At 38.5% G+C, this 18,344-nt stretch overlaps 1 protein-coding gene across 4 annotated transcripts in view; it reads right to left on the reverse strand.

Annotated features, from left to right (window-relative positions):
* CDH19 (cadherin 19) overlaps positions 1–18,344 on the reverse strand; it is a 168,360-nt gene that overhangs the window by 54,715 nt on the left and 95,301 nt on the right. For all 4 annotated transcript variants that reach the window (XM_048840165.2, XM_048840164.2, XM_048840166.2 and 1 more), the window contains exon 2: positions 1,415–1,641. In XM_048840165.2, the coding sequence (XP_048696122.2) occupies positions 1,415–1,612 (198 nt within the window). In that variant the 5' untranslated portion in view covers positions 1,613–1,641. The remainder of the gene's footprint in view (positions 1–1,414; positions 1,642–18,344) is intronic.

Here is an 18,344-nt window from a genome sequence, read left to right on the forward strand (position 1 = left end):
TCTAGGAGGGACTGATTTAAAATTGAAGTTGTAGAATCATAAGATCTGATTGTATAATCAGAGTGTGTAGGGGAGTTGTGAGCTGGAACAAGTGACAGTTAATAACAGAGACAGTCTGTTTTTGGACTCTTGTTGATTCAGTTCCCTGCAGGGCCTTATTTACTAAACAGACACTGGCTGATCTTAGATTGTCACTTCCCTACTGATAACAGAGCATGTGCTTCTTGGTGGAACATCACAAGTAAATGTGGCTGATTTAAACAGCAATAAGTTAATCATAATCCTCAATTAAAATTCCATATCAATTTACCTGTATTACTGTGAAGAACAAGAAGGAAAGAATATAAGAATTATATTAAGGGTCAGGGAAATCATAGCATTTCTTTGGCATGAAACTAAATTCCTAGCCACAAAAGCATATGCTGTATCTACACTTGCTCCTTTAGAAGTGAGACATCATACTTCTACATTAGTTACTTTGAAAGGGCTGTGAAAAAGTAATTAATGAATTTTGAGCACTTCACCCTCTGGGCCCAATTAAATTTTAGTGCTAGTTAATTAGTGGTTAAAGTTATTTCAGTTCATTCATCTAGAAAGTGCCTTACAGAAAAGGACACCAGATCTAGAGATTATAGTTATTTCTGGTTGAAAAAAAAAGAGCAACTAAATAAATAAATTAATAATAATAATAATTAATAAAAATAAATAAGCAGAGAGGGAGATCTCATTTAGAAAATTATCTTAATGCACAATTTTAAAAGAGGTTGAAAAATAATTGCTCATTGTGCTAAAGCTACATTAATCTAATGAACCATGCAGGTTCCTATAGCTTCTCAATGGTAAAAGGATTTAGTATTAAACTGCTTCATTAAAAATTAATGAGGGGTAAATCACCTGCTACTTAGTGTAATAGAAAATCATGCTAAATACTGTTTGTAAACTGCATTGCACTCAGTATGGCTGCTTTCATACAGTGCCAAAAATAGCATAAGCAAATTGCCAGATGTTGATAAATGAGTCCTTAGCTTTCATTCAGAAGACAAAAGGAAAATTTAAAGTCTGATGACAACATCTACTGTGTGTGATTTTACTTTTAATTGCATAATGAATTTGGTGTTGAGGAAGATTAAGGACTTATATTGTAGCACTGGTAAAAGCCTGGTATATGTAGGGCTCCGACCCTGCAATGATCTTCCTGATTGTAAGATTAGGACCATAATAAGGGCAAATGTGCAGACATCTGACAAACCTTTCCGCCAATGCACTTTCCCTCCTGCCTCTGAGCACAGACTTCCAAATCTCTGGAGGTGATTGCTCTGTCGATGGCCAGATTTATATGATGCAAACAGTTGTTAATCAACTTGTTAAGTCAAAATGTTGCACTCTATGTTGCCGTACCTCCCACAGAACGTACCTGGCCAACACACAAAGGCTCTGTTAAAATCTGTTCTTCCAGCACAAAAAACTGGCTCCATACCCAGCCACGTTTGACTCTCTGAAGTGTTGCAAAAGGTTGCTTCATTTTGTGGGTGTTATGGTTCTGCATACTTGGAAGGCAAGGCCGTAGCTGACCAAGTGTTAGCAGAAGAGATAGCCAAGTATAACAATTCATACTGAAACCTCCTTTCAATCAATATTCATCTGTGGAAGGGAAAAAAAAAGAAAAGCTTTTACAAAGTAGCACTTCCCCAGCCCCTTACAAATATTGATTCTATGTTAATCTAACAGATAATTTTTACGATTAAAAAATCTTCTATTCCTAAAAGAGAAGAACCAGAAGAAAGGCAACTTCTGATTAAAAAAGAGAGGTATTTTATTAGGGATTCAAAGGTATAAAAGTCAGCATTCAATTTCCTTTTTATGAAATCCCTTCAGAGGGACCATCTATGCAAAAAAGAAAATCACCCTTCAATTAATTCATCCTCCAAATTAAGCTGGATAATTGTATTGTGTAGACCAGCAATAATTTGATTGGAATAATTGTACATTTCTGCTTAGACAGTGCTCATTTTGAGCTGTAGTCACTGAACTGCCTGAAGGGTGAATAAGTAGCCTGGGTGATCCTAATGACTGACAGCTAAAATGGAGGATTGCCTACAGTTGTTTTTAACCTCCTCATTCCCTTCCTCCTGTCACAACAAAATCATCCTGCTAAAAATGCCAAAGGAGCTAGCATGGTAAGAAGAAGCAGCTAAAATGTGCACATCTCTTCTTTCCTGATCAATAGAAATTAACTGTCTCATCCGATTCTACCTCCTCTGACATTTCATATTTTCAATTAAACGGACGAAAGGAAAATATAGCCTAGAAGCCCTTGGGTTCCACCAGTCAGTTTAACTGATCACACAAAATATTCTTTAGGTAAGCCAAGTCTTTGCACAAGATGTATGCTATTATCATTTGTTGTGAGTGGATCCTGCATTGACAGAATTAACAGAACTGTCAGTTTGAAATAAAGTGCAATGCTTGACTGAGAATGGCCATGCTCTCTGAGGTGAAATAAAGGATTCTGCAATACTTGGCCACACACACTTGTTAAAGCCTTACTCGTAAATCCAGTCTCTGGGGGCTATGGGGTTATCTAGGTATGAGAAAAAAATTGTTTTATGAGCTGACTCCATGTCCGTCAGTTCTTAGAATATAAGGGAGGTTTCCAGCAATGACGACACATCTGGCTATACATCCATTTAACCATGAACAACTGTCATGTGTCCTTACCTACCCAGGCACATCTATTCACCTACCCTTAAGCATGATGATATTATAATAATAGTAATGAATACCAACACAAACTAAAGACACTTGACCTGGCCTGGGGTTGGGGACACATGCTTGCCCTGAAGGAATGGAATCGCACAAGGCTGAATTACTTGGAAAGAAACTGAAATGTCTCTCACTTATAATGCAAAGTGTCACATTTTTAGGTGGGTGTAAAGGAATTTAAGTTGAAGAAATTTTACATGCTGAGGGACGAGAAGAAAAGAAAAAGTGCTAGTAGGAAGATATAAAGAGTTGTATGTTTTAGCTTTTACATTCATGCACATTCTTCTGTTTCTTCCATATCAAAGCTGTAGTATCATAGGGGAGATTTTGAAAGGAAGGAATTGGAGTTAGGTGCTCCATTGCCATCAACTTTCAGTGGGAGTTGGATGCCTACCCACTTTGTACCTTTGAAAATCTCCCCCTCATATTCCTTAACACTCAATAAGGATTAATTTCAAGGCATGTGAGAAGGCCAGAAAAAGGTACACTTTAGCTCCAAAAATAAAGCTTACAGAGGACTTAAGTAGTGCATAGACCTTGGGCTGTTCTTCACAGAGGGTGAATTTCACCCTCAGTGATGTGTGATTTACAATCTCTCTCAATTTGGGCAAAGAAGCCATTGGAATCTAACATATCTACAGTTCATTGTACTGTATTTCATAGCAAAGGAAAAACATGCTGAACAAAATCAAAACCAAGTGGCCTTTTGAGATAATTCATAAAGAAAATTATTTCAATCATGACTTAAATCAACTGACAGGTGTTCAGCTAGCGCTTAGGCTACTTCTGGCTTAACCTGCTTCTGGCTACACATTAGCTTGTGTTTCACCCATCCATTCTGATGCTACCCATCTTACCCATCCAGTTTAATAGACTCCTTCAAGCATGTTATAAACTAGTATTTCAAGCAGAAGGAAATCGAAGTTTGTTAGTAAACTCATCTGACAAACACTGTATGTATACACATCAACTTAATAAGTATACAGAATAATACTATGTTACTTACTATTGCTCACCCATTAAGAAGGCACTCAACAGCTAGCCATCAATGACAGACAACTGAAAGAACATAATTAATACATTTCTCCTGTATTTCTTATTTGAGATGATGGCTATGATACTCATAGAATAGTATTGTATCTACAGTATGCTGTAATTACTTCCATTGCAAACCTTCAATTTAAGGGGGATAAACATTGTTCTTGGTTTCGGGAGTTGCATACCGTTCACTAAATATGTAAAAATATTAGTCCAGTTTAAAAAAAAAGGAAGGAAATGAAAAAAAATAGATTGAGATTTTTAACAGTGAGTGGTTTTGAACTCATAAATGATCCTCTTTTATGAGAAAAAAAAAGAAACAAATTCCAATTTATTGTCAAGTGGAGGTTGTATTTAGGAAGGGTTTGGATGGATAAGCAAAAGGGCTTACACAGATAATTTCCACATGGAGCAAGAGGGAAACAGGGACCAGATTGTACATTTCAACATAATAGTCTGGTCTCTGCCCTACTCTTCAAACGGTGCGGCTACATGTTGCCCCATACTTAGGTTGGATTGCACCTATTACATTGATAAGAATAATAGGAATATCAACTGCAGTAATACTAGACAGGCTAAAACTTTTTAGGGGGCTGTGATGATTAACTTGTTATGGATTAGGAAGAAATTTACCCCAAGGACATCATATTGCACAATAGTCTATTTCTGGAGTTTGTGACACAGAGGCTACTTATCAAAAATCCCCCTTCTTTGGAAACAACTCTCCTTCAAACCTGAAAAACTCACTACACCAAACTTTCACTACACTAAACATCTTACAGGATATTTATTATGGAGAGTAATGCAGAGGTTCCCCAACTTTTCTTATTGCATACATCCTTCCAGAGCTACCAGCTGCCTACACTTCTCATGACTCAGACTTTGTGTGTTCTTCTTAACACTAACTGTCTTCAGCCAACTATCCATGTTTCACTGTTATGTACAGATATAGTTATAGTGCAACATATACAACTGAAAGGAAAACCCTAAATTCCGAGCTCAGTTACACTGAACAGTTGCTGGGCAACTGAACCCATGCTGGATAGTGATGGGAAGTGAGGGCTCTGTATGTCAGCGTCTTTGTGTAACTGTCTTCTCATTGGTATATCTTGAAGTAAATTAACTACTGTATTTTATATAACAAATTCCCAAAGTATTATAAAGCTTATGAAAATTATGAAAATTCAATACATAAAGAAATTAATACATGAAATCCACCATTACACAATTTATCCCATGTGCCTTCAGAGATGTCTTGCATGCTCCCAAGGGTCCACATACCACAGTTTGGGAACCCCAATGTAATGGATATACAGAAAGCTTGTAACTTGTCAAGATTCATAACAATTGTGAAATACATGTATGGGTATTATTTAAGTATTTGTATTGAAAGGACTTGGAGTAAAAAATAGTCACGAGGGCATAAAGTGTATCAGTGATAACCCATTCAGGCAGAAGAGAGTTGTTACCCACTATGGTTAGCTCGTGATGCATTGCAAGGCTCATTTGCTTCGCCTTGCACAATACTAAAACTTTGAATGGAAAACCAACAGAGGAAACTGCAAGCAATCAAAACCTCTTAAAGTTAAAAAAAAAAAAAGGAATTTTTACAATAAGACAGGGGTTTGCCCTGTCTGTAAACAGAAGCAAAAGACTGTTTTAGTAAAACACAGAGGAGAGAAAGGATCTCTGGATCTATTCACTTAGTAACCCCCCTGTGGAGTAGGGTGTTTTCATGAACATTGAGATCCTGGTTCTTGTGATACCAGCCAGCTCTGCAATGGATGGAACTTGGGGGGGGGTTACTTTATTAGCTAGGAAAGGTAACTATTGATAATGTAGACCCAGGTTCACATTTTATGATTTTTTGTGTGTGTTATAACCATTTGTTTCTACCACTCTCTCTTGTTTCTCGTTAAATCTCTATTATTTTTAAAATAAACCTATTTTTTATTGTAAGTGCTCTCACATGCTATGTGTAATGCAGGAGTGATGGATTAAGGTAAAACAGATGAACTGGTGTACACTGCAGCTTTGGGGGCAGAGGATCTGGAATATCTGTGAGTTAGTAGTGTCAGGGGCTAGATATCACAGGGGAAAGATTCCAGGGGGACTAGGGTGCACCTATTGGTAACCTGCAAGATGAAGACAAGGGTGCCATAGACCAGAGGAGAGTGCACGGCTGGTTGTGTCAGGGAGCCGACAACCAGCTAGGCACAGGCAAGACTTCCCATGCTGGAGACAGGGGTAAGAAGGTGGCTTACAGTCCTGGGTGCCCCAAGGACCATCACAGGGTTCTACTCCTTTCTTCTCCACAAATAGCCAGAAACAGCATACTATTTTAGATGTATCACTAGTTGGATCAGGTTTCAAATTTCCTATATTCCTATCATGGTAGTGTTGCCCCTTTTTTGACCTGAGTTGTTAGGTTCGTTTCCACTAGGATTGTTTCCACAAGGAGGAAAAATTGATGATGGAGTCAGGTATTTCTTTGATGCAATCCTGTTTATTTATAAAGAATGGGACAAGTCCAAATTTCTCTGAACACAATAAGAATCAAACTACAGGAGACAGGCTTGGAGCTGTGAGCAAAGAAACTTTTTTCAGCTAGCACAGTACCCAAAAACTTCTCTCGCTAGGCTTTTTCTTAGGGCCATGCTTCCAGTGCTTCTCCTGGCTGTCTCCTTGGCTTTCTGTTCCTTCTTTATGTCTGTTTCTGAGGTGTTTCTCACTGCCTCCCTCAAACACATGGATGCACACAGATCCACAAATCAATGCCCTAGCCTTAGCTTTTGCAATATCAGTCCTCAGGGAAGCACTTTGAGTCACGTGACTCAGCTTTTTCTCAAGCTTAGCCATGTCTCTGTGTTTTGGATGGTGCTCCTGTTGCTTCAGCTACCTGGTTCTAAAAAGGAACTCCTTTGCTTTTTACATTTATCCAGAATGAAAGGCAACTGTTAACCTACTAGCTTCACTGAGGTTTAACCCAGCTCTGAAGGAGTTTATAAACCTCACACTATAGTTGAGGCAGGGGAAAGGATGGAGCAATACAGGAAAGCTCTGTTCCTCAGACATGGCAAAGCATGCTCCTGAGGAAAGGAGCAGGATAAAGAGAGCTACAGCAGCACAGGCTCAGGGAGGAGAGAAGTCATTTCCAGGAGGAGCACAGCCTGGAGAAGAAGACGCTCTTTCCAAGGATGCCTTGGAGTCCCCTCATCATCCAAGGGATAGGGAGGACCACGGATGGGGGAAGCAGAAGGTTCTCTCCAACAGCCCTAAGACTACGAGGCTGCAAAGGACTATAAATAAATAACATGCTACAAACTGAGGCATTGGATGGGTAGGAAGTGGCCCAGGAAAAGGTGTGCAGGAGGTGAGCTGAGTGAAGGCCAAACTGTGCTGTCACAGTTACAGGGCCCTGGGCCAGGACCTGGTAGAGTGGGAGGGCCTCTGTCCCCCTACCCACTCCAAATTACCCAATGCCTAGCCCTAGTATGGGCCGGACTAGAAGGTTACTGTCAAGGAAACTAACCAAGCTGACCCCCATTCAGGGAGTCCTGGGCACAATGAACTGAAAGAGAGACTGGAACAGCAGGGCCTGACCACTAGGTCTGCTGACTGAACAGACAAACCTGCTACATCAGCCAGTGGCAGTAGCATATTATAAATCATATCCATGTTATTTCATTACACAGAATATTACATGTTACATTGCACTGCTATCTAAAACGGGAGAAAATATTCTTTATTGCGTTTGGGGAGGGGATTAAGGCAAGAAATAAACAACAAAAACAAAATATGGACAACTCATATGTCTTTTATAATGAAAATATTAAGGTTCAGGTAAAATTTTATTAGAACAACTTCTTGAATTAAATATTTCATCTGGCGGATAGGTATAACCACATAATATTCAGTTTACATCTGTTGTGTATATTGCTATCAGTGTAGTGAAATGTATCTTTATTTGTAAACTTTCTGAGTTCTTGATAACCTTTATTTTTTTCTTAGTAGGTTTTGAGGAAAAGGGGGTTTGTAAATAATTTTTAGAAGAAGCTACTTCAGTAGAAGACTTGAAGAGTTAGAATACCTTCACAACTTCAGCTATGCATCTGGTATTTGATTATATGTCTTTTATATGACAAGCTAGTGATAATTTTACTATATTAAAATGTAAGCTGTTATATGTTTCTTTGAAAAAAGATTACCTCAGCAAACATGCTACTGTATACCACCAGCGACTTAGGATTCAACCAGTAAGTATGGAATTTATTTGAAATGTTATCTTTATTATTTCTGTAATTCCCAAGGGATGACTCATATATGGATCAAACTATATAATTAATGTGTATGGTTTGTTGTTTTTCTTTGTAATTGTTTTTTTTTTTAAGGAAAAAAACACATCTGTGCAATAATAGGTGTGAAATTATTAATTCTTTCCCTGTGTGCCAAATGGTGGACACACTACTAGATGGCCAAAAAGCCACAATCCCATAACTGAGGAAGAAGGTCATACTGGTTAAAAACTGACCTGCTTTAATGGAAAAATGAAGACAGTGCATTCTCTCTCTCAACACAGATGGGAGAAAGGAGAAGTTGATGAAAATGAATGTAAATCACAAGTTAGGAATAATAGAAAATTGATAAGGGAATCAAAGTGACACAAGGGGAAATCTATGGCCAACAGATAGATAGATATAGGTTCATTACTAAATGGAGTTGGTAGAGTTGTGAATAATAATTCAGAAAAGGCAAAAGTGTTCAATAGTTTTGTCCTGTATTTTGGATGGATGATATAGTCGCATTATATGATGATAACACTCTTTCCATTCCACTAGTATTGCTGAAGAATATTAAACAGAAGTTAGTCAAGTTAGACACTTTTAAATCAGCAGATCCTGATGACTTGCATCTAAGAGTTTTAAAAGAACCAGTTTAGGAACTTGCTGGACCATGAATGTTGATTTTCAGTATTTCTTGCAACACTGGGAAGTTCCAGAAGACTGGAAGAAAGCTAATGTTATGACAATTTTTAGAAAGGGTAAATGGGATGTCCCAGATAAATAAAGGCATGTCAGCCTGACATTGATTCCTGCAAGATAACTGAGCAGCTAATATGGGACTTGATTAATCGAGAATTGAGAGGGTAATGTGACTAACACAAATCAACGAGTGTTTATGGAAAATAGATCTGTCAAACTAACTTGATACCCTTTTTATGAGGTTACAAGTTTGGTTGATAAAAGTAGTAATGTTGACATAATATTTTTAGACTTCTTTAAGGTGTTTGACTTGGTACCACATAATATTTTGATGAAAAACTAGAAAGATATACAATGAACACAGCACACATTAAATGGATTAAAAATTGTCTAACGGATAAGTCTCAATGTAATTGTAAATGCAGAATCATCACAGAGCAGGGACATTACTTGGAATCTATGAATAATCCAGTTTTTACTACTTCTGTTGTTGAATTCTACCAAGATGGTAAATAGAGACCAATTACAGCAGGCTTGGTGTGATAGAACCTCTTCATTATTATTCCTGCTTTTTAATTATAGCTTTATCTTTTTGGAACCTATGTGAAGGATAGTCTGATGTAACTTTTTTACTCTTTAGTTCTTTTAATAATACTGTGCATTCTACACTAGAAAAAGGAACACACTCAATCTAGTGGAATGAGTATGGCATTGGGAATAAGGAATTCCTTAATTCTAATCTTGGCTCCACTGAACTTTCTTTTTGGCCTTAGGTAAGTCACTTCAGTGATTATTATGCTTATTAGAGCTAACCCTCCACCCCACCCCCAAAAAAGGCACTACAAATTTTGTAGAAGTTTACAACTTTTTTCACTGAAATTTAATTTTTGACTAAACTTCCCAAACAGCTCTAATATCTACCTTCCAAGGGAATTGTGTGGATTAGTTAGTTAATATTTGTAAGGTAGTCTGAGCAAGTGAATTGTAATATTAACTGCCAAAAACTTTGTTAACACAGAGTAAAGGTTGACCAGCCATGCCTTGTACCTTCCAGAATATGAATATATTTAAACCTCTGAAAACCAAGAAATACAGAATCAAGTTGGCCCACAACCTTAATTCTGCCTCTGGAGAGAAGCCGGCAAGAGAGCTGGCAAGAGCTATTGAAGATATGTTTCAACCAGGGCTTCCCTATGATAAGCAGACATAAGGAATGAGTAGGTAAATGTGCCATTTTTATGGCATATTGTTGTAATTCATTGTATTCTCTCATTCATCTGCATGCACCTAGTCCGCCCTTTGCTGTGTTATGACCAGCTGAAATGGCTGAGTAAAAGCTAGGTGTACCCAGATGGAGTTCACTTAACCCTTCCTAAATGCAACTTTTGCCTCAATAAGAACACAGTTTCTTCTACTCTCCTCAAGTGCTGTGTCCTTGCAGTGCTTGATATCATCTGGGATAATATAGGGTGATACAATGTCTGTCATGGGTGGATTGTGGAATCACTCAAAGGGTGCTATCAGGCTGACCTGTGAGTTGTCAGAGAGGAACATTGTTTTTGAAAGATGTAAGGTATCTTTCCTTTTTTTTTTCTATAACTAAGCTGAGGAGGCCTATCTCATTTAGCTTATGAAATGTTTGCATAATATTTCTAGATTTTCACCATTTCTCCTGTTTTCCATTTTGCCATTCTGTTTTTTCTTTAAAAAAACTATTGTATGGATAACTTTTATGCATCTCTTCCTCAAGACAGTGAATCCTGCCACCTCTAAGTATGGATAAGCCTTTCGCCAACCTGAGAATGACTAATGTTGATGCACTCCGCCATATCTGAATGATTGTCTGGCAACTGTGTCACAATCTCTGTATACATACAGTGGTCATTAACTGCTGTCATGTTTTGTTTCCTACTAATAAATCTAATTTCTGAGATCTTAGTTAGATGCAACATATGCTTTATTTTAAATGTCACAATATACATTGGCCTGGCATATGTATAATATTTATGTAGGTCCATAACTAATGTACCTGGGTCCAAATCAACCCTTAGTTAAATAGGCACAAATCTGAAGTAGCTCCTTTGATTCCAGCTGTCTGGATTTGCATCTGCGTATGTGATAACAAAACTTAGACCATTCCTGAGGCCTAGTATTCAATCACTGCTCTACAGCTTAGGACAGTGCAAGCAACTACAGTGTGCTGGAGCCCAGAACTTCCATCTCTTTCACTCCACTGCAAGAACATGCATACCAGCCGTGGGGACAGGATCACAGTGCATGACTAGGAGAAAGAGAGGGAGAAAGAGGATAGGCACAACATAACCCTGCAAAAGAGTTAATGGTCCCTTCTAACCATGTCTCAAAATGTATTTTTGCAGGTACTTCTTACCTACTTCTCCCTGAAAACATCATTAAAAATACACAAAGAATTGGTCACAATAGCAAAAGCCAAAGGACTTGATTTAAATGTTAGATAAGGTAGAAGAATCAGCATCTTTGTTGTCAGGCTGCACTTCCTACTGAATCCTACACGTGGAGGTGCTGAGAATGAAAGCACAATTGGAAAACTAGTAAAAGACAATATGGTGTGGTGTTGTAAGAGGGGACACTTTCTCCTCGAAATCTTGTTTGGCCACTGCTTTTTCAAAACATAAAGAAAGGCATAGGACACTTCTTGGGACTAGAACGAGGACTCAGGGAGACTAATATTGTAAGGAGCAAGTCACTATCAAATGCAATTGCCTTTTAGTGCAACTATTTACATTTTGTTCCTCTTGTTGTTATTTTTATCACATAGCCAGGTGTGTTATCACTTTAATAAATGCTCAGGTCCCTAAGATCCTCCTCAGGCAAGGACTACCCATCCAGAGTCTCCTTCCCTCCAAACCACTGCTCAGTACCTCTCCCTCATTCCCTGGTATCTCCTGCAGGAAGGAGATTCCACAGTGCTCGGTGGGAGGACTCTGGGTAAAAATTTTCAAAAGTACTTATGTCCTGTTTTCAACATGACTTACGCATTTAGGTTTCTAAGTCCCATTGACTTTCAATGAGTTAAGCCCCTAAGCCCCTTTCATTTAAGTACTTTAGAAACATTTACTCTCAGCCATTTGCGATGGTGTTGCTCTTTATGGTAATATGCTGCATAAAGTAGCTGGCCCTTTGTGCCCCTCCCCTCCAACCCAAATTCCAAATGATATTTTCCAACATGTTCCTACTGGTTCTATTTGGCCAACATTTTTTTGGAACACAACAACTGGTCTGTTGATCTTCTGGTTCCTGGGGCTATATGTTCCTGAGACTAGATTAAGTCCTAGGCTCAGAATTGTTAGGCTAATGCTCCCATACTTTAGATGGGAAACTGAGACTGCTTCTGTGCCTATCTCTGATGCTTGTCTTCCACCGAGCCAAGGCCACTGCCTCTTTTGCCATTGCTGTGGCTCTGGGGAGGGCAAATGAGGACGAAGATCCTGGGTGTTCTGGAAGGGTAGGACTTCTCTACAGATTGGCCTGTCACTCACAGTTTGAGCCACAGTCTTCTATCCCCCTCAGATTACCTCAATGGCAGATGCCACCATTGTACGCTTTTCTGTCAACATGCGGGAGAACAGGATCCAGTAGCGTACCAATGCCATTCTTTTCAACCTCCACCTGAACAGAGAGCTCTGTGAAGACTGCCTTCCCCATCCAAACAGTCATAGGACAGACATGTCATCCATACCACTCCTGCCACATGAGTAGATGGCTCTGTTTGTGGGTGAGGGACATTGAGAGGACCATCCCCAAAGCCAATGGCTCTGTGAGGGTGCTGTCCTTCCCCCACAGACAGTGAGCTCTACGGGAATAGTGGCTCCCCTACCCTAACAGTAGCTCCTATGCATCCTGGCTGCACATAGAGTAGATGTAGAGGGAGTTGCAGGGGGTTGAGGCTGAAAGCAGGCTTATATTCAGGTCAGCCCAAATAGGGCCCAACATTGCCATAATCCTGCCCTGTTAGTTCTTAGAACTATTGGTCTTTCAACTGAAACCAACAGAGACTATTTGAAAAAAAAAAATGAATAGAGATCAGAAGAAATTAACAGAGGACAGCTGAATTAGTGTAATGGAGTCTGCTGGAATTCCCAGTAGGGCTCTGCATGAAACAAGTAGGGGGGAGCTTACACAGGTTCCAGAAAGGTGCTCCCCTCCTTCTGCATTTCCCTAGCCCAAGCAATGCCGGTGCCATAATGTCTGCTTGCAGAAGCAGAGGACAGCCTGTGTCATCAGACTGAAATAAGCAATTTGAATAATCTAATTCGAATGAGGTTGCTTGGGGGAGTTTTTTATATTTATTATTGTGTAATATACACTGTCTGATTTTAATAAAAAAGAAGTAATGCTATTTTTGGCTCATTATCAGCAGTATTTTTATACTGTAATTAAAGAACTGTTGCTTCAATGATTTCAAATGCTTGTTTTAAGGAGTTTAAGCCTGAAAACTAAAAGGTTGTTCCAAGCCAGCATCACAATCGGAGCAATACATCATAGCAGTCACACAAAAGAGATTATGCACAGAGTTTATGATATACCTGTAGAAGAGCTCAATCCCAAATCCCCTTGGATTACTTAGCATTTGCCAGCAGATATTAAAATATGGGTAAGAAGTTTAATGCATCTGATTAAACTTCTGATTAAAAATAGTGTTTATCTCTAACACTGACGAATAAATAATTATCTCCTGCTCTCCTTCACAGATTACACTAGTATAAAACCAAACCCTATTTAAATCAAATTGCAGCTGGATGCTACCAAGCTGAAGAAAAATTGAAATCTTTATCTGCAAATTGAATATTATGACAAATTACATTCACTTTTACAGTCATTCCGTAACTATAGCAATTTTATTTAGAGATCTCAAATCAAGAAATCAATTTAGCAAACAGATGCTTGGACTCTAAAAATTCAATTATGTCAATGCTTGAAGTACAATCTACAGACTAAAGTAAGAAAATGTTATATTTGAATTGTAGTTTTTTCTCAGTGTTCTGTTAGATAGATATTTTTGAAGATAGTTTGTGCATTGTGTATTCAAAAAAAAACAAAAAACCGGACACCATGTCCTTAACATAAATGTTTTGATGATTTAAAAACACCCAAACACAGTGGCAACAACAAAAATCACTCCCTTCAGTACCCAATTTCTATTGTAGAGAAATGGCAAATCCAATTACAAAATATTTGACTCACTGGGCAAATTCTGGAGGAACACTGTCAACTCTTCAGGATATGACTTAGTACTCTAGCACCACTTGTCAGCGTAACTTTGTAAAGGACCACATTCTGTGACTTAACACACTTGAATCTGTTTTGTCAGATGATTTTCAAGAAAGCACTTCCTGAGACATTCCACTATGTTTCTTTGGGGTTTGGTTCCTTTTTGTCTTCATTCAAATTTGTCTTCCCATGTAAAAACTAACGACATAAATGCCTGAATCTTGCTCACATTGAAATCAATGAGATAGGCTCAAAGATGTCTAAAGCTTTAGTATCCTCAGCTAGGTCTGTCTTTTCTGCCTTATCTGACGAATCATGATGGGCTGATTTTTCTTTCACTTACATTGGTGTAAATCAGGAATAACTCTGACGGAGTTACCAATGGGAAACCAGTATGAGATCAGATCTAGGCACTTATATGTGAGTAATATTACATTCCATAGTAATGTAACAAAAGCCCTCAGGTAAACATAAAAAGTAACCATAACAGAGGATGAGATTTTGGAAAATGCCAATAGGATAATAGGAGCAACAAGAGGGCAGAATCTGTTGAACACCTTAGATGCCTATTACATAAATGCAAAGAGTATGGGGAATAAACGGGAATAATGGAAAGTATTAGTACATAAGCTAAACTATGATTTAATTGGCATCGGAGAAACTTGGGATAACTCTCATGACTGGAACCTTAGTGTAGAGGGGTATAGCTTGTTCAGGAAGGGAGGTGGTGGTGCACTATATATTAAGAATATAGAAACTTGTTATGAGGTCCAGAGGAGACGACAGGCAGAACTGTTGAGTCTCTCTGTAAAGATAAAAGGATGTTTAAAATAGGGTTTATCTCATGATACTACCAAATCAGGAAGAAGAGGTGGATGAGTAATTTCTAGAACAAATAAAAAATATCAAAAAATCAAGACCTGGTAATAATGGAGGACTTTAACTACCCAGCAATATGTTGGAAAAGTAATAGGGAAAAACACAAAATTTCCAGTAAGTTCTTGGAATGTATTGGGGACACCTTTTTGTTTCAGAAAGGAGGTAACTAGGGGAACAGCCATTTTAGACATGATTCTGAACAAAAGGGAAGAATTGGTAGTGAATCGGAAGGCAATTTAGATGGAAATGATCATAACATGATAGACTTCATGACTATAAAGAAAGGAAGGAGAAAGAACGGGAGAATAAGGGCAATGGAGTTCAAAAAAGCAGATTAACAAAAACAGACATCTGGTAGATAAAGTCTCATGGGAAGAAAATCTAAGGGGAAAAAGGAGTTCAAAGGAGATGGTAACTTCAAAGGAGACAATATTAAAGATGCAACTGCAAACTATCATGCAAAGGAAATATAGAAAGAACAGTAAGAGGCCAATAGGGCTCCATGAGGAGGTCTTTAAAGATCTGAAAGGGTCAAAAGGGATCCTACAAAAATGGAAATATGGACAAATTGCTAAGCAGGTGCACAAAAGAATAGCACAAGCATATAGGGACAGTCAGAAAGGTTAAGGCACAAAATGAGTTACACCTAGAACAGGACATAAAAAGCAATAATAGGAAGATTTTAAAAAACTTTAAGAGCAAGAGAAAGAGGAAAGAAAGTATAGGTCCTCTATTTAATGGGGAAAGAGAGCTGATAACTGATGACATCAAGAACGCTGGGGTGTTTCATACATGTTTTGCTTTAGTCTTCACTAAAAAAGATAATGGTGACCAGATACTCAGCACAATTAATATTAACAACAAGGGGGAAGGAACACAAGCCAAAATAGGGAAAGAACTGGTTAATTGTTTAGATAAGTTGGCAGGGCCTTATGAAATTCAACCTAGGGTACTTAAGGAACTAGCTGAAGCAATCTCAGAAGCATTAGTAATCTTCATGAATTCATGGATAAGTGAGGTCCTGGAAGAATAGAGAAGAGCAATCATAGTTCCTATCTTTAAAAAGGGGGACAAAGAGGACTTGGGGAATTATAGACCAGTCAGCCTTACTTTAATACACGGAAAAATACTGCAGCAAGTTATTAAACAATCAATTTGTAAACACTTAGAGGATAATGTGGTTAAATAATATCCAGAATTGATTTGTCAGAAGCAAATCATACCAAACCAACCTAATTTCCTTTTTTGACAGGGTTACTGACCTACTAGCTAGGGGGAAAGCAGTATTTGTGATCCATCTTGATTTTAAAAAGAACAGGAGTACCTGTGAGACTAACAAATTTATTAGAGCATACGCTTTTGTGGGCTACAGACCACTTCATTGGATGCATAGAATGGAACATATAGTAAGAAGATATATAGATATATATATATATATACATACAGAGAAGGTGGAAGTTGCCATACAAACTGTAATAAGCTAATTAATTAAGATGAGCTATTATCAGCAGGAGATAAAAACTTTTGTAGTGATAATCAAGATGGCCCATTTAGACAGTTGACAAGAAGGTGTGAGCATACTTAACATGGGGAAATAGATTCAATATGTGTAATGACCCAGCCACTCCCAGTCTCTATTCAAACCCAAGTTAATGGTATCTAGTTTGTATATTAATTCAAGCTCAGCAGTTTCTTGTTGGAGTCTGTTTTTGAAGCTTTTCTGTTGCAGAATTGCCACCCTTAAGTCTTTTACTCAGTGGCCAGAGAGGTTGAAGTGTTCTCCTACTGGTTTTTGAATGTTATGATTCCTGTTGTCAGATTTGTGTCCATTTATTCTTTTGTGTAGAGACTGCCCAGTTTGGCCATGTCAGGGTTCCTTCCCCATTCTGAACTCTGGAATACAGATGTGGGCACCCGCATGCAAGACCCCCTAAGCTTATTTTTTACCAGCTTAGGTTAAAAACTTTCCCAAGGCACAAATTCCACCTTCTCTTTGAACAGTATGCTGCCACCACCAAGTGATTTAGACAAAGAATCAGGGAAAGGACCACTTGGAATTCCTGTTCCCCCAAAATATCCCCCCAAGCCTTACACCTGCTTTCCTGAGGAGGCTTGAGAATGATATCCTAACCAACTGGTTACAAAGTGAACACAAACCCAAATCCCTGGATCTTTGGACACTTGATTTTAGTAAGGCTTTTGACACAGTCCCACGTAACATTTTCATAAGCAAATTAGGGAAATTAGATGAAATTACTCTAAGATGGGCACATATCTCATTGAAAGAGTATACCCAAAGAGCAATTATCAATGGTTCACTGTCAAACTGGAAGGGAATATCTAATAAAGTCCTTTAAACTTGGCTCTGCTACTATTCAATATTTTTGCTAATTACTAGGATAATGAAGTAGAGTGTGTGTATAAAATCTGCAGATGGCATTAAAATGGGAGGGGTTGCAAGCACATTGGGGGACAGGATTAGAATTCAGAAGGATCTTGACAAATTGGCTAATTTGTGTGAAATCAACAAGATGAAATTCTTTAAAGATAACTGAAAAATACTTCTCATGGGATGGAAAATTCAAATGCACATTTCCAAATTGGGGAATAACTGGCTAGTTCATTGGTGGGCAACCTGTAGCCCATGGGCCGCATGTGGCCCATCAAGGTAATCTGCTGGCGGCCCACCAGACAGTTTGCTTACGTTTGCATGGCCACCCGCAGCTCCCAGTGTCCGTGGTTTGCCGTTCCTGGCCAATGGGAGCTGCGGGAAGCGGCACGGGCTTCAGGGACTATCCCCCCTTAGTCATCTCTTTTCCACTGCTCTGCACCTGGTACAGTCGCTTGTATGGTAGCATTTTATATTTCCTGTTTGCACTTATTCTGCATATATATTAAATGGGAGAATCAGATCCCAAATGTAAATATAGCCAGAGGCTTCATGGCACAAATGCCTCAAAAATTAAAAGCTATTGTTATTAGTAAAATTAGTAAAATAATCAATTTCCTTTTGGGCTGTTATATTTTTCTGGAGGCAGGTTTAATCCTTCTAAATCCCTACTCTTCATGGTATCTTGGATGCTGGCCAAATATTGTGTATCTAAAAGAAACAGGACTATATCAATCCCATCCTCATCTCTATGATGTGCTCTCTACCCTTCTTCTTTGACCTTACATCCAGTAAATTCCCTGCCCACTTTATCTGTCTGTCCAATTTATCTTCCTTGACTCACTGCAATGCTGAGTCACTTTTTTACTTGCTCTCCCCAGCCTACATAGAATTCTCCCTCCCCTCTCATAAAGATATTAAATCAATTTCTTTCTTCCAATCTTAATTTAAAACCTGCCTGTTTGTTTGGGTCTAAGATTGATCATCTACCTGCTCACTAAAGCACCTGTCAGTTCTATCACCACTACTGTAACTTATCTGCC

This window comes from Caretta caretta, chromosome 2 (assembly GCF_965140235.1).
Source record: "Caretta caretta isolate rCarCar2 chromosome 2, rCarCar1.hap1, whole genome shotgun sequence".
NCBI classification, from domain to species: domain Eukaryota; kingdom Metazoa; phylum Chordata; order Testudines; family Cheloniidae; genus Caretta; species Caretta caretta.